Below are 24,175 nucleotides of genomic sequence, written 5' to 3'. Positions count from 1 at the left end.
GCTATCTTCATATGCCAAAGTTCCTAAATTTGCAATTTTCATATGCCAAAGTTCCTAAATTTGCTAGGCTATCTTCATATTGTTTTTTTATTCAATAAATACAATATGATTATTATTGTGTTAGGTATATCCTCTGCTTTTTTGCCATATTCATTCTTAGCTTTCACTTGATTATGGCTATTGTGATTTTAAGGTTCTCCTAATACTGGTTTTGCTTGACAGTTATTGTTGTAGTGGAGTGTGTTGCTTTATGTCCTAATGGTTTGTGTTGACATTTTGGTTTTTTGGTTGCATTTATTGGAAGTTTGGTAGCAATAAATCACGGGTCTGTATTTCTTTTGCTTGTTTGATATCACTTATCTATGTCGTGTCTTTTCAGATATTCTTGGCCAACCATGAGAAATTTCATGTTGAAGCCGACAAACATTATTGAAAAGAGATTTCAGAGCTTATTTTTTTTTTATTTTTTTTTAAATGAGGTATCCGCGGCACCCGTTGAACGAATTCCCCAGATACTTTTTAATTAAAAATAATAATTATTCTATGTTTTTCGCTACACCCGTTCAACGGGTGTAGCGGAAAGCATATACTTTTGCAGTCACTTCCATATGCTACACCTGTACAGGTGTAGCGAAAATACTTGTACATGTGTAGCTTATGTGCTTTTTTGTACTGGTGTATACATAAGTTGCAATTATGATTTTAAGAAGTAAGTTTCTGCACTCCTAAGCCTTGTTGTTATGATTTTATCTCATCATATAAATTGTCAAATTTGTTCTTTTGGCCAAAACTAGAGTGGGGAAAAAGAGCTTACCAAAATTCAAAATTTCTATATATGTTAACTTTAAGGAATCACTCTGTCATGCAACTGAAATATTTCTAGACTTAACCAGGAACTCAAAGCTCACCCATATACCACAGAGCTTTCTAAGTCAGCTTTTGTAGTTGTAACTAAGGTTTTGCTGTTTGTGTGCTATCAACAATTTCATCTTAAGGTTATAGAGTCTTTTTAAAAAGTTTAAACATCAATTGCTATAAACTCTTTAATCTTAAAGCAATACACACAAGGAAAAAAGTAGTGCAAATATTAACTGCACTCTCACATTCTGCAGTGCTCACTCACTGCTTTCTCCTTTCTTTGCAGTTCACACTACCTCACTGTATTCACACTGCTGCTATACTAACATACATATACAGTCAAAAACATCTACTGCATACATACATAGACACATTACACACTACCTTACTGCACAGATAGACACATTACACACTACACTAAGTGAATATACAACAAACTTGCAGGAATCAAAGCACAAAATGTTAACAAATTAAAAGAATACACTAGCAAATCTCCCTTCAAAACACCGTAAATATACAACAAAGTCGCAGGATTCAAAGCACAAAAATGTCACATTCATGTAGGAAAAAAAAAAACGAAAACACCTGGAAAAAGATAATCAGAAATGAGAGAAATAAGGGCAAATTAGAACTTTGAAATAAGGGCAAATTAGAACTTTGAAAAAAAAAGGAAACGCTATGCTAAACACTGCTCTCCCTAGCGTGTCAAATTTGGCGGTTTAGATGGCGATTCGATAATTGAAAAAGCTATTAACCAAACATCTTAGTCAAACCACTAAAGATGGTAAAATCCGCTAAAAATCAGCGGATCAGCTGATAACCAAACATAGCCTATATGTGGGTTGGGATGTGAGGGATGTGTGGATGCCGAAGGGGGTATCGGGGTATGGCGGTTGGATAGGGTAGGCGGTATGGCGGTTGGATAGGGTAGGGGGTATGGTGATTGGATAGGGTAAGGGATATGGCGTTGGATTGGGTAGGGGTTATGACGGTTGGATAAGGTAGGGGTATAGTAGCTGAACTGGGTTGAGGCGTGTGGCGGTTGGACTGGGTAGAGGAGTGTGGCGACTAGACCAGGCGAGGCCGTTAGCTACTGGACCAGCTGGGTTGGTTGGGGGATCACCCGGGCCAACGGTGCGTCTTGGGGCCTCAGCAAGCAGTGGTGGCGTAGGGTAGGGGGACACGTAGTTGGTTGTAGGTGGAGGGTGCAGGATGTCGTACACGTGGAAGGTCGTGATAAGGTCCGTAATAGTATAAATTGGGGGGTTGTGGTCTGTTTAAGACATTACTCAAGACATGAATACTTCTTTGGTCTAGTGGTTTGGCTTCCCCCTTCCTGCTGTGCGCATAAATATAGTATGTGCAGTCCAACTATCAGCTTAGGCTTTTAGTTGAGATGGAGCACATGCTTTAATTTGGTATCAGAGCTCTGCAAAAGGTCATGAGTTCGAATCTCCGCGTCACCAAAAAAAGAGACTTCCACGTGTTGCTTGGTTGGAATCCACCTCACACGTTGAGGGGGCGTGGGCGCATAAAAAGAGACTTCCACTTGTTGCTTGGTTGGAATCCACCTCACACGTTGAGGTGGCGCATAAATATAGTATGTGCAGTCCAACTATCAGCATGCATGGGTTCAAATTCTGGTGGTAACATAGTTAGGCTATTTTATTCTATTTATTTACTAGTCCCTCAATTCTTTATTTATTTAGTTGTTGGTCCTTCAGTTTATTATTTATACTATTTTGCTATTTCTATGCCGCCATTCTTGGGGCAGTACCTTGCGTTTGTACATATTTCTACTGGACCTCATGCACCAATAATAAAAACATTATTTTCCTATCCCGTTCGATATCGTTATACCCGGTTTATAGTGGATCCGGTCATAATAAAACCATCATTGGCGCCATTAGCGAGAATCGTTACAAAAAGCGTGTGTTCCCAGAATCGTTACGCCGAAATGGCCGGATCCCAAAGCGAGTATTCGCCGAACCCCCGTGCGGCTGAAAAGGATGTGCAGGATCCAAAAAGGCAAGCATTGCCCCCTCTTGGAGCTGAGAGTGCGCCAGTCGATGCCACCTGTAAAGGGGTTGGTGGGGAAGCCAAATAGGTCCACTCTACCCCGCCGAAAGTGTTGGTTGCTCCTACGCATCACATGGTCGCCAACATCATAGGCGGCACCCCAAGATAGAATCCCATAGCTTTGTTCTCTAGCAACCCAGGCACAAGATCTCGAGATGAGCATAGACTAGAGCCAGGAGAGCTACTCCATCCCTTTGGGATCAAGGTTCTAAGTGGGCTGCAAGGAATAAAATCCTTAAGAAAGCCTCCCCACCCATCGATGAGTCCGAAGGAGGAAGCACATACCGCACCCCGATGGCGGGGGGATCCCACAGTAGGGGCACGGGCCGTTCTCTAACAAAAGCCACCCTTTCTGATGGATGGGCAAAAGGAATAGACCCTAAAATCGCAGGACTACTCCAATAGAAAGAACGAGGTAACCTCCCGGAAATGCTTAAGATATTGGTAACCCCGCCCTTCACCCGAAGAATTATGAGAGAACCCATTCCTTCAAATTTCAAACCCCTAGGTATCAAGCGATTTGATAGCTCGGGTGACCCGCAGGAACATATCATAACCTATCAGGCTACTATGATGCTAAAGGGATCCTCAGAGGCTGTGATGTGTAGAGGCTTCTTTTCAACCTTATCGGGCCAAGCTCAACGCTAGTTCACGAGTCTTCAGGGAAGCACCTTTGATTCTTTTCACAACCTAGCTATAAAGTTCATCACTCATTTTATGAGGGGAATGAAAGGTCGGAAACACTTTACACATCTCACCACTATGAAACAAGGCATAGGGGAATCATTGACAGATTTCTTAATCTGCTGGCTAGCAGAAGAGGCAGACATAGAGGATATAGATGAAAAATCGACCATCGTTATGTTCGTAGATGACCTAAGGGCTGTAGAGCTTTATAAGAGTCTGAGACGCAAAAGTCCGAGCACCTATGCCACTCTTATGGCAAAGGCTGACAGATATGTAGAGGCAGAAAAGGCGAACCGACTGAAGGGGAGTGGAGAATAAACACCCTGGCCTCGAAGAAACCCTGGGCTAAGGAACCAGTTAAAAGAAAGGGAACGAACCCACGGGTATAGGAGAATTTCATAGGAAGAGGGAAAGCTATGACCGATATCGGCTCCTAGAACCTGATAGGGTTCCACAGGGTACCTCCTCCACGGGCACACTGCCCCCCTCCCCTGTGAGGGCATCGTCCATTATTCCCATCACCCCCCCTCAAAGCGCGACCTAGTGAAATACTTGCTTATGCCGAGGAATGTCAAATGGTCAAGGCCCTCGACCAGCACGGCAAGAAAATCATGGCCTCCGACCGAGAGAAATATTATCACTCTCACCGTCGATATGGGCATAACACGGATGAGTGTCAAGCTTGGAGGAAGGAGATAGAGACCCTCATCCAAATAGGTTAGTTGCGAAATTTCATAGATTGGAATAGGATGCACCTTGGAAATGTGTGGAAGGGGGACACAGCTGAGCGTTCCAATCATCTGAACCCCGCCAAAGAGAAACTCGCGAAGGAAGTTGGGGACAGAGGTAAGCGCCTAGTGATAAATGTAATTTTTTAGGGATGACCATCGATGGAGGACAAAGAAAAATATGTAACCTTTCGAGCAGGGGGCCCCTCATCCAAGGACGCTACAGTTATCTCGATGGGAATCAACAAGCCTCTAGTAAAACGAGTTCTAATAGACATGTGGAGCAGTGTAAATGTTATGTATCACGACGTGTTCATGAAGTTAGGATCAACTCCGAACAATCAAAACTTTGCTCGGGGGGTTTACCGGGGACACCGTCGAGACCGAAGGATCAATACGCTCTCCTATTGAATTAGTTGTGCGAATGGCGTGTGCCCATAACATTATCCTCGGGAGACCCGGGTTAGTTAACGTTGGAGTAATCTTGTCGATGGAACACTTGTGCTGGAAATTCCATACACCTAAAGGGATTGGGACAATACGGGGAAACTAACAATCGGCTCGGGAATGCTACCGGAAATCTTGCCAAAAAATAGGGGAAGAACAACTGCTCATGCACATCGTGGAAAAAGAGGTGGAAAAAGAACAATTAATTAAGAACATGGACCGATCGTAGAACTGGAGGAAATAATGTTGGATCCATCTAGCTTGAGTCAGTAGGTAAAGATAGGGATGTGGCTCACAGAGAATTTGCACAAGGAAATTATTCAGGAGGGAAACCAGCAGGCCCAACGAGGAAGGATGTTCCATTAGCCGTCTCTAGAACGCACATCATCTGAAGCGTTTCTTTTAATAACTCAAGATGGGGGCAGACTAGTTGAGCTTTAGGAGGGAAACGACCTCATAAAGTACAGTTATAAAATTTGTACGTACACATTCGTTTTCTACTTCTATGTTCAGAATTCCTTAACTGCTAACCCCACACAGAGCCAAGACGTAGCCCTAGACTTGGTTTGCACATCCTCACCTGGGCTTGCATGGTATGGTACGCAACCCATCGTACATTTGAAAGATAAAAAATAAAAAAAGAAAAGGAAAAAAAAGTGTGTGGTGGTGCTAGCATGAAGCAACAGGCGGCCCACACACTTATATGTATTTCTGGGCTAAAGGGATGCGATCCCTAAACTTGGCAAAAACGTATCTCCACTTGGGCATGGAGGCATGGTATGCAACCCAACGTGCATCTGAAAAAAATGAAAAAAAAATGAGAAAAAAAAGTATGTGGTGTTAGCATGGGGCAATGCACAACCCACACACTTATATGTATTTTCGAGATAAGGGGACGCGATCCCTAAACCCAGCAAATACGTATCTCCACCTAGGCATGCAGGGCATGGTACGCAACTCAGCGTGCAATAAAAAAAAAAATGTGCGTGGTACTCGCATGAGGCAGCACACAACCCACATACGAATACACCAGGTTAAGGTGACACGATCCATAAACCCAGAGTGTACACATTTCCACTTGGGCTTGTAGTGGTCAACTTATTATCTATTTCGCTTCTCATCGGTCGACATGTATCTATCTCGCTTCTCAGCGGTAGACATGCACTATCTCGCTTCTCAGTGGTCAACGCGGTCGATATATTCCTCTCCTCGGTGGCATGGCGTCTCAGTAAACCTGCGCGATAGGAAGGTGGCGAGTATCTCTATCTTTTTCTTGTAGGGTATCTATGTATTACATGGTACATGTGAGATCTGAGTCATCCTAACGAGCAATAAGCTATAGAAACTGAGCACCAAGCTATCCAGAAGAGATGAAGAGTTTTCAGGAGTCGAGAGCGTCAAGGCGCGTAAAAGATCAAAATTGTCGATATTTTCTTTGCTTGTCAAAGACAATCATAGAAAGTAGGAGACTTATGATGAAATATTGGAGGTTGGGCTTGACCCACCTAATATTATATGTGGGTTGAGCTCCTATTATAGAGGAACTCAACACCCCTCTCCTCCTGAGTTTACGATGTGTGATCATTTTGATCCTACTCCACTTGTTTTTGTTTTTGTTTTTTTTTTTTTGTATTATTATTATACCGTTAAAAGTCTTTTTACATGTTCACCACTAATAATAAACAATTAATTTTGTCAAACATTTCTTTACACACCGTTAATGTAATCCATAGGTTAAAATTACTGACACAATCCGCTAACCACTAACCATTATCCGCTAATTGCTAAATAAGGTCACTGCCAATAATAGCTTAAAATGTAACTTTTTAAAAATTTCAACAAATTTTAAACAAATTAAAAAAATAATTGCACATATATTTAATTAATTTGACAAAAAGATAATTAAAGCATTAGAAATATTGAAGAACATTACTAGAAAGAGATTCCATATATAGTTGCAATATGGTGCTCAACTTTTGGATGGGTGTTTGAATAACACGTGTGTTGTCTTGTATTTTTATTATAATTCATTTCCATGGAAATGCTCTATGTATTGTAGTTCATCTGTTCCATGTACTATTGTTCATCTTCATTATTGATCTGTTCCATGTACTGTTGGTAGAAACATCTGGAAATTTGAATTTACAGGGGAAAACTTGGATGTATGTAGAAACTTGAGTTACAAGATGAAAACTAAACTCTCTTGCTGTAAAAGATTAAAGATGTAAACTAATTCTCTGCTGTCTGTAAAACTAAGAAACAAGAGCAATATATAACTGAATCACAATAGAATCATCTAGAGTTACCTCGAAAACATATAAATCGTTTGAGTTCATGCCTTTTCTAAAGAAATCTGCAACATAATATAGGAGCTAGCCCGGCCCTATTTTGGGGCTAAAGACACAAATAGGACGAAAACAAAAACATAGACAAAAATAGGACATTTCAAAAATAAGAAAAACTACTTTTCCAAATGCATTTGATGTCAGACCCGGTCAAACGCAAACGCAAACGCAAGTGAAACTTGTGTATATCGAGATATGGAAGTGTTTTCTTTTAACTTCTCCGCGGCCGAACTGGTCTCGAGCTTCTCCAGTGTGAACGAGAAGCCAGCAACCAAACTAGTCGCCTTCTTCGCCGGAGAAGTTTAAAAAGAAATGCAAGTCCCACTTGCGTATCTCGAGATAAGCAAGTCTAACACTAAATGCATTTAAGAAAATAATTTTTCACATTTTTGTACCAATTTTTGAAATGTCTTATTTTTGTCGATTCACCCCCTATTTTGCTGGTTGAGAGAGGGAAGGTGAACTGCTCCGAAGAGGAGATGGGAAGGCCTCCGATATGGTATCCCACGACAACTTGTCTTGCACCCGTCGCTTTCTATCTAAAAACGCTGGCCTCATTGGTATTTCACCCACCTCCACCTTGCATGTTAGCCTTGCTACAATTTCAGACATTGGTGGTCTTACATTTGCATGTGGCTGGAGACACAAGAAAGCCACCAGAATTGTATGCAGCACATCTTTTTCCGGAAACTCATTTTCTCGCAATTTGGGATCTACTAGCTCCATCAATTTCGACCTTTCGTATAGCCTCCATGCCTGCAATTGACATGGATGGTATCACAAAGAGCTTAATTAAAAGAGTTTCCATGTCTGGCTCTTGTAGCTCAGTTGGTTAGAGCACCCGTTTAGTAAGCGGGAGGTCTTGAGTTAAATTCCAACAAGAGCAAATTTCAGTTTCAAATTTAATACTTTATGCTCAGATAAATGTAGTGACTCGGGAAGTCATAAGATTGAGCCTCAGTGAAAAGTTCATATTAGAAACGACGCTAAGCACTTTGTGCTCAGATGACATGTAGTGACTTTCTCATATGGGAGGTCAAGAGACCGAGCACCTTGTGCTCAAATGACATGTAGTGACTCTCTCATATGGAGGTCATGAGATCGAGCCTCAGTGAAAAGTTCATATTAGAAACGATGAAAAAATTAAGGTCCTACATATTCAGGGAGGTACTGCATTTCTGATGGCAAAGTAAGATCTGTGTTTTTCCTGCAGCTGATAATTTCGAGGACCAAAACTCCGAAACTATAGATGTCAGCTTTTTCAGATAGTTCTCCTCGAATGGCGTATTCAGGGGCAGTATAACCTCTGCAAAAGATCCAAGGAGTCAGTAAAACACTACTTAGGCACGGGTTTAAAAGAACTACTTTACTTACAGTGTTCCAGCAAAGTTAGTGCTGAGATATGCTTGATCTTCAGGGAAAAACCTGGCTAAGCCAAAATCTCCGATCTTTGGTAGAAATTTGTCGTCTAGAAGAATGTTGCTAGCTTTTATATCTCTATGAACAATTCGAATGTGCGAATCCTCATGTAGATACTGTAAACCTCGAGCAACCCCAAGAATTATTTGGAACCGAGTGTTCCAATCCAAGAAAACATCACTTTTTCCTGTAACAGACATCATAATATCAGAAAAGATCAAGAGTATATAATAACTTGTGATGAAGTGAACAGAGAATTGAAAACAATATAATGTGAACTGTGAAGTGATATATACCATATATTAGAAGGTCCAAACTCCTGTTCTTCATGTATTCATAGACCAGCAGCCTTTGAGCTCCATCTGAGCAACAGCCAAGAAGGCGGACCAGGTTCTTGTGTTGTATGCTTGTGATGAGCTTCACTTCAGAAAGGAATTCAGTTTCTCCTTGCTGTGATTTGTCTGCAGATAGCTTCTTCACTGCAGTTAGCCTCCCATCTGCTAGCATCCCCTATCAAATACATGGATATTCAATCAATTACCAATTAAAGAGTCTTCAGTTAACAAAGTCCAGTCAAAACTAGTCCATTATATTGTGTGATTTGTTTCAAAGTGGAATACACAATATGTAGGTGATCTTGGTCCAAAACATTTTCGTTTTGTCAATTTTTTTTTTATAAATTTTTTAATCCCATTTATTAAAGTTTTTTAATCCCATGTATATGTTCAAAAACTCAAAACTTAATGTTTAGAAACAATGAATATTCAGAAACTCAAAGCTTAGCTTAATGTTCAGATATACTAGACATTATATGTTCAAAAGCTCAAAGATTAATGTTCAGAAATTAAACACGGTATGTTCATTATCTCAAAGCTTAATGTTTATACATTAAACACTACAACATTCATTCTGTCACAGGTCCATGACATACCTGCAGGCCTTACATATATTCAAAAACTCAAAGCTTAATGGTCAAAAACTAAATACTATATGTTCATTATCTCAAAGCTTAATATTTATAAATAGACACTACAACATTCATCCTATTACATGTTCATAACATTGCCTTACATATGTTCAAAAAACTCAAAACTTAAAGTTCATCAACTAGACGGTATATATATTCATAAACTAGTATGTTAAGAAACTCAAAGCTAAATGTTACAAATACACGTTCAGCATAGTGAAACGCTATCATTTTTAACTGGGTCCACCTTATAAGGTGAACCTATATTACTTCCTAGTATAACTATTGGGAAAAGATAATTACACTATAAAACCGACCATACCAGAAAAACTGGCCCAAATCCACCTCTTCCAAGTAAGTTACTTGGGTGAAAGTTCTTGGTAGCCTTCTTCAGAGTCTGGAAGTCAAAATGGGAGATTGTATTCCCACCAAGGAAATCCTCTCTTGCTGAAACAAACAAAGCATTAGCCAAAACAATGGAAAAAAGAACATAAATCTAGACTTTACACATGATCATATCTGATCTGATCTACTACAACGAACCTGGTGGCTTTTTTACCCTATCAACTAAGGCTCTGAGATGAGGAAACTTGACAAACTTCCAGAGCACAAATAGGATAATCAACAAAATGAAGAACACAACCACACTTCCAAGAAAAAAGAACAACCCGGGTGAAGTCATATTAGATTCGCCTCTCTGCTCTGCAACCATATAAGGCGGCGTAGGAGAGATCACTGCATATATACACAAACCATAAAAACTAAATTCAAACTAAAGGCATAATATAATGAAACCCAGAAAGGAATTAACACACACCTTCTAAAACCAAACGAGACATCTCATTTTTTCTTCCTCAATCTCCGTGAGAGAAAGCGTCAAATTAAAAGAGGTTTCGATTATGTTGTTGGGTTTTTCCTTAAATGTTTTGGATGGGCACTTTGAAATGTTCCGCATGATGTGAGTGTTGGGGAGGGGAGTGTGAAAGGAAGACATGGGAAGAATCGGAGCTGCAAAATCCAAAGAAGCAAATAGTTAGCGGGGTACGAGGACGATGCTCCAATTGTACGTACTGTTGTCTTCTTCTACCAGGGACGGCAGATGTAATTGCGTGAAGTCGTGAAGATATCAAAGAAGAGTACAAGTTAACAACTTAACGAACTTTCTTATGAAATTCATTTCATTTTGATCCTTCAATTATACTTTAATAGCATTTCCCATCTCTAAGTTATAGGGGTGTCCAAATTTCGAACAGGAGAATTTCGGTTAATCGTTTCTGGAATACTTCGGTTCGGTTAATGGTTAAAGGTGTTGTAAAATTTCATTTAACAATTAATTTGGTTCGAAACTATCGGTTAACTGAATTAACCGAACGGTTAATTTAAATTTTAAATATATAAATAAATAATGTGAAATCCCTAAAACTAAAATGAAATCTCTATGGACTATGGATGTTTTAACTTTGGATTTTGGATTAAAGTTATGAATTTATAATTATATGTATTGAAGTAGTTGGATTTATTATTATATGTATTATTTTAAAGATTTGAAAATTTAGCTAAAAAATTTTTTGTTAATCGGTTGACTGACCAATTAACGAAAAAAACAAAAAACTTCGGTTTGGTTAATTCGATAATACAAAGTTTGGTTTGGTTAACGGTTAAAACTTTAAAATTTCGATTAAAATGGTTCAGTTAACCGAATGCACACTCCTAATAAATTATGAATAATAATTGCAATTGTAATACCATAGATAGATCATGGATCAGGGTCCACCTTGCATTGTGAATTATGGTTCAATGCTACAAATTAATGAAAAAACTAAATTTTAAATCTAAACCGTCAATGTTAGACCCTAAGTAGTAAAAAGTGAACCACTAAACCAAAAAAAAGAAAAAAGAAAAAAAAAACTCAATCATAAACTCTAAAATTGAAACCCTAAGTGCAAAACGTACACTTTAACATTTTTGCAAGTGCAATCTTTTAATATTAAATAAATCTTATCCATTAATGGATTTCGTGACTGAAACACTCTCTGAAACGGTGACGCCGACGGCGACCACGCGGTCGCCGGAGGACCAAGATCTCTTGGAAAGAAGTACAAAGAAGTCTAAACGAGGAAGAGAACCAGAGGAGAGGGTAGGGTTTAAACCAGAGGATGAAGTGGTACAAGAAACCCCTCTATCAGTTGGGTTAAAGTCGCCGGAATCTGCCCAGTGGCGAACCCCAGCAGCAACGCCAAGCCATGCATGGCAGCAAGAAAGGCCCCAGGAGCCCCTTGTGGAGGAGATTGTCTCGGATGAAGAAGTTATGAACGAGGACGATGTGGATCCGCTATGCCCTGTAGTACTGGTAACCAGAGAGGAGAAGGAGAGACTCCGCCGTCCCTGGAGGAGATCTCTAATCATCAAAGTTCTTGGAAGAAGGGTGAGTTATTCATACCTGAGACAGAGACTTCTCAAAATGTGGAAACCAGAGGCTACATTCGAATTGATTACGCTCGACTCCGATTTTTTCTTGGCTAAATTCGAAACATTACGGGACTACGACTACGCAAAATTCGAAGGGCCATGGATGATTTTGGATCATTACCTAGTTGTTCAGGAGTGGAAGCCTAATTTTGACCCAAGAGATGCCAAAACGAACAAGCTGCTTGCCTGGGTAAGGTTTCCAGCCCTTCCAGTAGAATATTTTGATGATGATTTTCTTGTAAAGATTGGAAGAAACGTAGGCAGACCCATTAGAGTAGATAATACAACGAGTTTGGTTTCCAAGGGAAGCTTTGCGAGAATTTGTGTTGAGATTGATATATCAAAACCCTTAATATCGAAATTTACTCTCGAACAAAAGTCCTGGCCGATAGTGTATGAAGGGCTGCATCTGGTATGCTTTAGCTGTGGGGTGTATGGCCATAGGGCAGAACAATGTGGAAAGGGGATACCGGAGACAACGGAGGTACCTATGGAGGGTGCACACCAGGGAGAAAACAGAGGGGCTCGACCGGAGACACGTAATGTGATTGCAAGTCAATCCCAATTTGCAGCTCACCATCTCAAAGGTAATTTTGGAGCATGGATGTTGGTGTCCAGAAAAGCAAGAAGAGGAAGGGGCAGAGGTGGTGCCCATCCAACCGGTGGCCATCAACTGTCTAGAACTGTTCCACGCACACCAAGATTCCCACAAGGAGGGGTACAAACGCAGTCGCGCTTTGCGGCGCTTGAAGGGCTAGAAGGAGAAGATCATGTTCCACCGCAGGAAGAACCGAAGAACGAGACAGCAGTACCAATCATCAATGAGTCACTTCCTAGGATACGGACGAATTATCAACAGAACCAACAACGACGACCCTACCGCCCTAATGCTTACCAGTATGCCAATACTCCTCCGAACCAACAGAGGCATTATGTTCCACCCTATCGAGGAGAACAAAGTTCAAGGGGTGGGAGAGGTAGGGGACCAAGACAGGTAGCGGCCGAAACTGAACACACGGTAGTACGAGGTTACAATAGCGAAAGGAGGGTTGTCACCACAGTTGTGGATCAAGGAGCCGAGCACCCAGAGGGTCTACAGCAAGTGCCAGACAGCACTCTGCTGGGTGACCCCCCCGACGAACTTAGAGGGCTTGCCAATCCTACTGAACTTCCTGATGAAATAATGGAGGATATGGAGAATGCTGCTGGTCGTATTGACCCGAGGGCTGCCGGCTAGTCTCGCTCTTGAGCGCTGCTTTGTTTGTTTTTTCTCTGTTTTTATGATCTGTCTTTCATGGAATTTTCAGGGGGGCGGCATCAAATTCTTTTAGCCGTACCCTGAAAAATTATATTCGAATTTATAATCCATCTATTGTTTGTCTTTTAGAACCAAAAGTGTCTGGGGAACAGGCTAACAGGATTTGCTCCAACTACGGTTTTGAGGATTGGGTTCGTGTGGAAGCAGTAGGCTTCTCGGGTGGCATATGGATCCACTGGAATCATACTGTTAATGTTAATGTGAGAAGCACTCACCCTCAGTTTATTAACTTGCAGGTTGATGACAGGGTATCACCACCTTGGCTTCTCACGATTGTGTACGGCAGTCCTAATATGTCGCTACGCAGGAGATTATTTGCAGACTTAACACTGCAGTATGCTGGTTTCCAAAACCAATGGTTAGTAATGGGTGATTTCAACTCAGTGACAGGACCTAACGAAGTAAGCAACCCGAGGCTTTCAACCAAATTAGATGTGCAGACTTTAATGAATGGATCTTTCGGGAGGGGTTGATGGACTTGAGTTATTTAGGGTCACAATTTACCTGGACAAGAGGGGAGAGTATTCAATCATACAAAGCGGCGCGACTGGATCGGGCCCTTGGAAACGCGGATTGGATGTTTAGATTCCCAGATGCTATAGTAGAGCACCTCCCCATGGTTGCTTCTGATCATACTCCTTTGCTGCTTAATACCAACCCAGGAGCCAATGGTGGAAGTATGAGAAAATTTAGGTTTAATATGGCATGGACAACTCATCAGAATTTCATGAAGCAAGTCCAGGAGGTATGGGAAACAGAAGGGGATTTGGGGTTGAACACATATAGACTAGCTGAAGCTCTTACTGACTGGAATATAAGAACATTTGGGAATATTTTTCATAGGAAAAATGATTGCTTGCTAGGATTGGAGGGATCCAACGCTGCCTTGCTCGCCGCACAGGACCAGGCCTCATAAAATTAGAGAAGAAACTAAGACTGGAACTGGAAAATACATTACATCAAGAGGAGTTACTATGGTACCAACGGTCGCGAGAAGAGTGGATCACATTGGGGGATAGGAACACAAGATTTTACCACCTAGCAACTCTAGCAAAAAAGGGCGCTGCAAAACTACACAGGCTGAAAAATGAGGAAGGGCTCTGGATTACGCAAGACCAGCAAATAATTGAGTTTGTTCGGAATCATTATATCAAGCTATTTACGGAAGAACCAATGGAGCAAAGACAAAATCAGTACAGAAGTCGGTTTCCAGCACTAAGTGACGACGAATGGCAAAGGCTTAACCGCCCATTTGCAGCTGAGGAAATAAAGCAAGCGCTGTTTGAAATGGAACCGTGCAAGGCACCAGGGCCAGATGGTTTTAGTGCGGTATTCTACCAGAAAGCATGGGGCATAGTGGGGAACTCGCTAATAAACTTTGCCATGAAATTCTTTAACGATGGGATTTTACCGGGGGAGTGCAATGACACACTAATTTGCCTCATTCCAAAAGTCTCAAATCCGGAAACGGTGAACCAACTTCGACCAATAAGCCTTTGCAACGTCTCTTACAAGTTGTTGACGAAGGTCATGGCAACTAGGTTTAGAGAAGGACTCAAGAAATTAATTGGCCCATATCAGTCAAGTTTCATTCTCGAGAGACAAATATCGGATAACATTCTTATTTTTCAGGAGGTATTGCACTCAATGAGAAGCAAGCAAGGTGCAGTAGGATGGATGGTATGGAAGATAGATTTGGAAAAGGCATATGACAGGCTATCATGGAAATTTATCGACGACACACTGGAAGATGCGGGTTTTAATGAAACTTGGAGAAGAAATATCAAGTCCTGTATATCCTCCTCAAGGCTTGCAGTGACATGGAATGGCTTCCAATCAGAGTGGTTCGAACCGAGCCGGGGAATTAGACAGGGAGATCCCATCTCACCTCTTTTATTTGTATTATGTATCGAAGTACTTAGTCACATTATATGCGAAGCTAATACAAATGGCGTTTGGAAAGGGATCAAAATCACTAGACAAGGCCCCTCCCTAACTCATTTACTTTTTGCAGATGACATGGTGTTGCTTGGAGAAGCCACAAGAACGCAGGCTGCAGAGATGAAGAGGTGCCTGGAAAGCTTTTGTACGAGGTCTGGAGACAGAGGGTTAACTTCAGCAAATCAAGTATTATGTTCTCCAAAAACACCCTGATTCATGTTCAGCAGGAGATAGCCACAATGACTGGGATTCCCATAGTCTCTAACTTCGGAAAGTACTTAGGAATCCCCTCGATACATGGCAGACTAAAAAACGAATCATTTTCAGGCATCATTGAAAGAATGAAGAACAGACTGGCAGGGTGGAAGTCCAAGACACTATCATTGGCAGGCAGACAAGTATTGGCACAGTCAGTGCTCTCATCAATACCATTCTACACGATGCAAACAACATTAATTCCTGCAGGAGTAATTACAAACATGGAGAAGTTAATCAGAAGTTTTTTATGGGGCAACACTGAAGGGGAGAAAAGGTGCCACTTGGTTAAATGGGACACAGTGACTAAGAGCAAAGAAAATGGTGGGTTAGGGATTCGGAAGCTCGCTGAAATGAACAGAGCGTTCCTGGCCAAGTTGGGGTGGCGACTAATGCTCGAAGAAGATAGCCTCTGGATACAGGTGTTTAAGGCGAAATATGCAATCCAAACGGCAGATTGCTCTCAGTGGCGACCGAAAAGCTCCATGTCCAATGCATGGCGGGGTATTCTTAAGGCTGTCCCCATCATCCAACAAGGTGCTAGGAAGCTAGTAAGGAACGGAAGAAATACCTCGTTCTGGAAGGATAAATGGGTAGGTAATGTCCCATTGCAAGAGCAAGCCACGTCGTCGATTCCTATACAAGATATGGATAAATCAGTGGTTGATTACTGGGATACATGTTGGAAATGGAATGGATTTCAGGACTTGCTACCGACTGAATGCCTAAACACAATAGCAGCAGTATTCCTTTCAGAAGAAGATGGGGAGAAAGACATGCTGGGGTGGAAGGAAGAGTCAAGTGGTTTATTCTCTGTGAGCTCAGCCTACAATATCGTGGCTAATGACAGTGGGTCGGTAGTTGAAGCCGCAAAATGGAATAACATCTGGAAACTTAAAATTCCAAACCGAATCAAGACCTTCATCTGGTTAATTAGGCATGGAAAAATCCTAACTAACAGCAGCAGACGAAGCAGAGGGATGACAGATGACGATAGGTGCTGGAATTGCCCAAATGAGGTTGAAGACGTGGATCATGTGCTGCGGAAGTGCCCTAGAGCTATGGAAATATGGTCAGCTGTGTTAACAAATCACTACATGGCCTATTCGTCACGGCCTATACTAGAATGGCTAGACCATGGCATTGCACTCAAAAGGACTGGGAGTATACCTGGAAACGAGAGCTGCTTGTTCGCAATCGTGCTATGGTGGATCTGGAAATGGCGTAACGAAGCCATATTTAACATCAAAACAATCCCCATGCAGACTAGAGTAAGTTGGATCATTACTCAGTGGGCTGAGGTCAATACTGCATTCGCTAGAGCCGAGAACCAACACCATCAAGATACTACAAGGAGTTGGAAGAAATTGTGCTGGGTTAAACCTTGTGGAGAATTTATGAAAATGAATATAGACGGATCTGCTGACCTTGCCGCAAACAGAGCAGGGTGTGGTGGCGTTCTAAGAGACTGCAAAGGGGAATGGAGAGGAGGGTTTATGTGCAACCTTGGGGCATGCCCTCCCATCCAAGCTGAGGCATGGGCTTTGTTGAAGGGTATACATGTAGCAAAGCGATTGGGGTGCAAGAAGATCATCTCGAAAGTGACTCGCAAGAGATTGTGGATAACATTAACGGGAACAACACCTTCCACCCAATAGCGCATAACATATTATCGGCCTGTAAGAGGGAAATGGGTGGATTTGAGGCATGGCGGATTCTCTGGGTAGCACGAGAACAAAATGGCCCTGCGGATAAGCTGGCAGCACTATCAGGCTCCTACGACAGAGGGATTCACATCCTTTTGGAGCCACCAGAGACTTTGGAAAAATTTCTTGTTGATGGTGCCATGGGCATCCCATGCTGGCGTAATGTCTTTTGTAATAGATAATACATGTAAACGTTTAATCTTGGGTATTCCCCTCCAGTTGAAATAAATAAAAAAAAAATACAAAATGTTAATATTAAATGTGCAATATGTCAATACTAAATGTGCAAATCTGAAAAATTATGATAAATGCGCACATATTTTAGTGTTCAAGTTTGCATAGTAAAATTGATGATAATTACGAAAATGCACCATATTTAAAAAAAAAAAAAAACTAATTTGGTCCATCCAGTTATTCCAAATGTAAGGCTAAGATTGATTCTTAATTTTCTCCTAATTAAGAGATATTCTTATATAATCCAATACATGCATGCATGCATACATACATAGTTAGTTCAACATATCTAATTGTTGTCCGGTGTCTTCTTATTGTGACCTATATGATTCATTGATTAAGTAACAGGTGTATTAAGGGGGCATGACAAATTATTATGTGACAATAAGAGCGTTCAATAATTAAGGATCATGAGAAAAGAGCCATATACTTATATTGATTTTCCTAGCTCTATAAATGAGTTACAAATATTGTTACAAGAATAAATTGAAGTTAAAATATTGAATAGTTACAAGCATTACAAAGAAAAATCAATCAAAAATCCCCCTCGCTCACTTGAGTGAGAATATGCATATCTGCATTTAATGTAATTTACACATTATGATTATAAGAGCAAGTAAATCGACAAATGTATTATTATTAAGGGACATGTCAAGATAAAAGATAACTATCAAATTATTTTGTTAAGATAAAATTAGTGATATAGCGGCTTGTTACTTATCACATCACCCAAGCTACTATGCCTTATGTTAAGCCTATATGTGGTAAACTAATTTTTGTTGTAACTTCTGCTACTTCTCTTCATTGTATACTATTTATAGCCTGCTCATTTGCTCATTAATAAACAAGACAGTTTTACTCTATACCTTTACACCATAAACTATGGGTTGAAGGATGCCTTGCAATTCCAAGTGTATTTATCGTTATTATTAGAAATTGAATAAAATTACTTTTTATGGACTATTATTTTTTTGTCAAATCAAACAAACTATTTTTTTATGTACTTTCATGATTTGACTATTCATATTTTTTTTATTTTTTTTTTGGATTTGACCCAATGTTACCTTTTTGTCAAGTTCATACAAAGAAGATCAAATGCCACAAATGAGTTAAGAAAGAACGGCCTATATGATAGTAAAACATCATTGTGCTTCGATAGTGGAGTTTGAAAAGGGATAATAATAATAATGAGATGAATTATACTTGATATATTTATATATATGCTCAAATTGATTAATAGATAAACGAAAAATAAATTTTCAAAGAAATTTAAAAAAAAAAAGACTTTGAAGAAAGTCTTGTCCCACATTGAGTGGAAATGCAAGTAAGAATGTGTGTGTGTGTGTGTATATATATATATATATATATATATATATATATATATGCCTTTTAGTAATAAGTGCAAAATATATATGTTACTAAATGATTCATATATAATCAATTTAAATAAAATTCTTAATCTGAAAATACAAAACTAATTTACTCACATTTACACTGAAAAATATGATTTTTCGCTCTGAAAGTCACACACATATACACCGTCGGATAGTAAAAAGTATGATATTTTGTGTTTAATTTTAAAAAATTGAGGATCATATATAATTTAATTTTTAGCTAAGGGTACTAAATCGTAAATAATGGTATAGATGGGACACCCCAATTGCAATTGAATCTACCAAAGAATTTTACAAATTCTTAGTTGTCCGTTAGTTGGCGAGTCACCAATCCTCGTTCCTCAGGCGGAATTAAGACACAAATAAAATAAAACAAAACATTAAACAATAGAATTTAAAATTTCCCTCAATTTTCAATTCGGATGACACTGTCAAAACATAAGGATGTTCAACATTAAAAAAAAAAAAAAAAAAAACAAAGAGAGAGAAAGATACAATGTAAAATCACTCACTTGGGTTTCTTTTATAACAAATTTATAAAATCCAAGTTGCTCATGTGTTTTTTATTAATGCTTTTTAAAAGAATATTTTTTATAAAACATAATTATAAGACATAAATGACAATTTTCTTTAGTACTTAGTGTCTTAGTAGTGTAAACTTCTAATATCAACATTAATATTATAAGATTATACTTCAGAAGTTAAAAATTATTTTAAATTTTTTTTTAAAACAATTAAATTCAATTTATAAATTTAATCTATCGAGCTAACCCACCAAATTTTATTTATATTATATGGACCAGGTTCCACATATCATTATGGACCATGGATCAAAATGATGAGGTACATAATTCAAACTTATAAGGTACAAAATTGTATAACACGAAACACAAAAAATCACAACACAAAACACATGTTATATATTTACTTATTTTTCAAATTCGATTTAGATACATAATTTGTGTTTATAGGCATATAATTTCACAACACAAAACACAGAAAGTCATAACATAAGATACAATTACTAATTTATTTTACGTACAAAATTCATACTCTTAAGGTGCAGAATTTCATAATGCTAGAGACATAAACTCACACATAAGATACATACACATACACCAGGATTCACAGTTCACTGTGAACCCTGTTCTATGGTATAAGGATAGGTTTCTGGATAACTCATCTTGAGCTCTGATTATCAGGCTTATCAGATTGATGTTTAATCGGACTAAAATTTCATGATCCTAACCTAAAATTTTCCAAACTTATTTGATCAGTTCATCAATTTTGGACTAAGATTTAGATCTCTGGTCTCAAGTAAACGTCGGTCTTTGTCAAAAAATTTATCACTTTAATTTGAAGCTACCTCAAAGGGCTGCCCATTCAATTCGTGAACAATGCTTATTAGTTGCTAGTATTTCTTCACAAGTCGACTTTCCTCTGTTGCAAACACATGCACGTATGCGTGGTGCTCATCTTTATGTCTTCGATCACAGATGCCTTTCAACTTTCAAGAGATGGATAATCTGTTTTGAAAAATTACTTAAAATTTACACTTAAAGTAATCATCTTGAAAATTATATTATTTTTAATGAGGTCCACTTTTAATTTGGGTTGGATTAAAGTAATTCCGATTCTTAAAATGAGAGGTTTAATATGATGAATGAATAAGAAACGGACTCAAAATGTACCCATTTGAATTGAGAAAAAAAGGTTGGAAGGTTTTTTTTTTTTTTTTTTTTTTTTTAAGGGATCACCTCAATACGATCAATAACATCTTCCTGGCCAAACAATCTTGGCAACTTGTCTTTGTAATTGGTATATTATATTCTTCAATCTCTCCTCACTCCCCTAGCTCGGGTCATCGCATCTCTTTCTAGACAATCGGCGATGCACTCTCTTTTGCTCTCGGTAGATATGTCCAATCTTAACCTCTCAGTCTTTTTTTGGAATGTTTCTACACTCCCATGCTAAGTTACTGCATCCATTCCATTCTGTCATTATCCTAGAGTAAACCAACCGCCGTGATTGAGTCAAGTTCAAGGACAACTTTCCGGAGGCCTGTCTCCCACACGCCATTTTTAATCCTTCTATAAGGAGAGGTTTTTAAGTAGAATTTGTTTCACATTGAAAAATATAATGGGTATGTATTTACACTAGTATATATATACAATTTAATGTTTTATATATAGGGTTTGAATTGTATAACATAGATTGTTGATGGTTAAAAGTGAAATTCACTCTGCTTTGTAAATACAAAGAACTAACAATCCTTATTTTGGAGAAAAAAACTTTGCTTTGGTTAAAATAATCTTTTTTGGAAAATCAACAAAAATTTAAATAAATAAATAAATAAAGTTGCATCATTTGTGAGAAAAACATCACTTTGGTAAATAAAAGGGAAACCTACATTCTTTCCGTCTAAACGTGCATCATTTTGACCTAAATACGCATGGATGGTTCACCGAGACTAAACAACATGCATCTTTTTAATATTAGAAAGACACATACAAATTATTTTTGAAAAATATGCATGATTTATTCAATCAAACTTCTGCTTATTTTTAAAATTTAAATAAAGAAAATGTGTTCCACCCCTACAAAACTAAATACTCTCTCCGTCTCATTTTATGCGTTTGGTTCATCAATTAACGAGATTTGACTGAAGTTATTTATAGTTTAATTTTTTATAATATTAAGTTTAGTATTAATATACAAAATTTATATATTTAGGAACTATATCAAAAGTACTATTTAACAAAAAGATCAAATTTAAAAATTAAAAAAAAAAAAAAAGAAAAAAAAAAAGAAGACCAATGAATAGTGAATATGAACAACTAAAAATTGATGGAGTAACTAATCTTGATTGATTTATACCAAATGCATGCTTATATGATGTCAATTAGCTACTTAAGAAAAGGTCCCTTATACCAGGAGAGATTAGTCTTTTGTTTAGATTTTCTATTTGGGTTGAGTCATTCCTTCAATAGATGAAAACTCACCCTTCTACCGTTCCATAGGCAAACAACGTTTTTATATGGAGTCACCCAACCTCTTTTTCCACCCATGCATAAAAGCCATAATAGTTCAATTCTTAAGCAATCATGGCATTCAACTAAATAGGGGAATATATATAGCAACCATTCTAAATAATGACATTGTTATTGCGATATACTATCCAACACGCATGTGAAGTTCAACAGTAATGCCGCCTCCATGGCTCCATGATGTGAAGTGCAACAAATTATTTAGTACGTGCAAATTAAAGACTTTTATGTGCTAAAGCAATAATGATGAGTCAATACATTGGACAAACATTTTCCTTTCTAGACGCTGTAGTGTACATAGAAAAGTTTGCAAGCTGGTGATAGATAGATAATAAGAGTTAGGAAAACATTGTGTTGAAGGCCCTTAGCTTGCATGTCCACTTAAAAGTTGCCAACCAAATCACATCCAAAGCCACATAAACTTTGATGGATAAAGGATTGGAGGAGCCCATTGGGCATGTCACTAAGGATTACAATCTATTTATATATATATATATATTTATATATATATATATATATATATATATTCCTGTGAGACCCTTCGTAAATGCACACAAGTTACTACACGAATGCACACATGGTAGCTTATGGGCATTCATGTTGAGCGAATTGCACACAATCTAGCCTGTGTTGTGCATTCGTGTAGTAGCTTGTGTGCATTTATAAAGAGTCTCACGAGACTCTTGTGTGCATTTGATTATATATATATAAAGCAGAGCTCCTAGGTGAAAAATGTCGATAAATCTCAACCATTCATTCAAGATAAACAGCTGTGTAAAAAAAAATCAGTCCTATGATCTAGGATATTAAAAATGTACATACAATAATGTACACTAGAAGACACAAATATGTGAATCAATTATTGAAAAGACTAAATTCAATACAATATCTTCAACACTAAATCATAAACAAGCAATACAAGATTCAAACTCAAGCTAGTATTTAATTATTCATTCAAGATTAACTCCTCTTTAAAAAATAAAATCCTACACCTACGATCTTGATGGAAACATTTTCTTGAATTTAATTTATGAAAAGTAACAAACGACCTCTTCGAGAAAATTCCATCTTTACCGTCTTCCGTATTTTCATACTCATCGCTCTAATAATTGCATTGGTTGATATATTCTTTTCTTTGAATTATGTTATTATGTTGTTATTAACTTTCTAACTTGATATTTCTTCATCAATCTTTCTGTAATGTTGATGAATGGGGCACATATATGGGCACCAAGCTTTGACAGGTCGAAGTGATGTAAGCCAAATTACTTTTGTCACTATATGTATAACAATAGCCTTAGTAGTGGATGTGTTGAAGTGATCGAGAGAGTTCATCAACTCGCCCCAGCAGCTTAGTAGGTCAACATATATAACTTGCAAAGAAATGAAAAGAAAAGAAAGGAAAAGAAAACAAAAAAAAGAAAGGGGCCCGGGTAATGGGCATTGATGAACCCACCATGTGTCCCAGCTCTGCTCGCACAATAAACCACTGCTTTGTGTTACGCAGTTTCAGAGGCTCCTTAGCTGCCTTTTCACTTACTTTCCCTGCCCACCATAACAAACACCCTCTGTATTCCACTGTTACTCCTTTCTGCATTTACTATTTTATGATAGATTATGTTTTCCGACTTAGGCCAGACTAATCCTAACTCCAGAATCTTTGTCCAAGAATCGTTAAAATAGGTAAATCGTGAATTTTTCTGTCAGTCCTGAGTTCCCATGACTTAGCCGTCCATAGCCTATAATTGATTTGGGCTTGAGCCTTGAGCTATTGGTTTGTCCTCAAACTTCACGGGTCGGGACTATTATCCCCAACACTCGAAACTAATCAACAAGACTTTTTAATAATTTTGTAAGTACGTGACGAATAGACCCTGATTCTCATGACTTAACCTTCCATAGCTCAAATAATTTTGTTAGAATTTCTATCTAAAAGTAACTAGAAGATGTAAATCATAAGTTTTTCTATTAGCCCCTGATTCTCATGACTTAGCCTTCCATAGCCTATAATTGACTCGGGCTTGAGCCTTGAGCTATCAATTTGTCCTCAAACTTCATAGGTCGGGACTATTATCCCTAACACTCGAAACTAATCTATAAGGTTTTAATATTTTTGTCAGTACCTACGTGATGAATAGACCGATGAAGATGAGGTTGCGTGCGTTTATCTCTTGTGTTTTAAATTGCACATTAATTGCGGCAAATGCTGCCCATCTGGTGACTGCTGTTTCATATCTTATAGCTTGTAACAATAATAGAAAGTGGGGTGGGAGTGTTATAA

At 38.6% G+C, this 24,175-nt stretch overlaps 1 protein-coding gene and 1 non-coding gene across 2 annotated transcripts; one reads left to right on the top strand and one right to left on the bottom strand.

Moving 5' to 3' along the window:
- Positions 1-7,008: 7,008 nt before the first annotated feature.
- LOC116002943 (cold-responsive protein kinase 1-like) lies at positions 7,009-10,740 on the bottom strand. Its single transcript, XM_031243133.1, has 7 exons — positions 10,348-10,740; positions 10,074-10,265; positions 9,853-9,977; positions 8,860-9,073; positions 8,519-8,750; positions 8,300-8,450; positions 7,009-7,900 (listed from the first exon to the last, which is right to left on the bottom strand). Exons 1-7 carry the CDS (start codon positions 10,367-10,369, stop codon positions 7,577-7,579), a joined length of 1,260 nt encoding a protein of 419 aa, XP_031098993.1. The 5' UTR covers positions 10,370-10,740; the 3' UTR covers positions 7,009-7,576.
- TRNAT-AGU lies at positions 7,958-8,030 on the top strand. Its single transcript has one exon. It is a non-coding gene; the product is annotated as a tRNA-Thr (tRNA).
- Positions 10,741-24,175: the final 13,435 nt, after the last annotated feature.

The sequence above is a fragment of the Ipomoea triloba genome, chromosome 13 (assembly GCF_003576645.1).
Source record: "Ipomoea triloba cultivar NCNSP0323 chromosome 13, ASM357664v1".
NCBI classification, from domain to species: domain Eukaryota; kingdom Viridiplantae; phylum Streptophyta; class Magnoliopsida; order Solanales; family Convolvulaceae; genus Ipomoea; species Ipomoea triloba.
The sequence above is the reverse complement of the archived record's forward strand: the minus strand, read 5'-3'. Positions and strand labels throughout refer to the sequence as shown.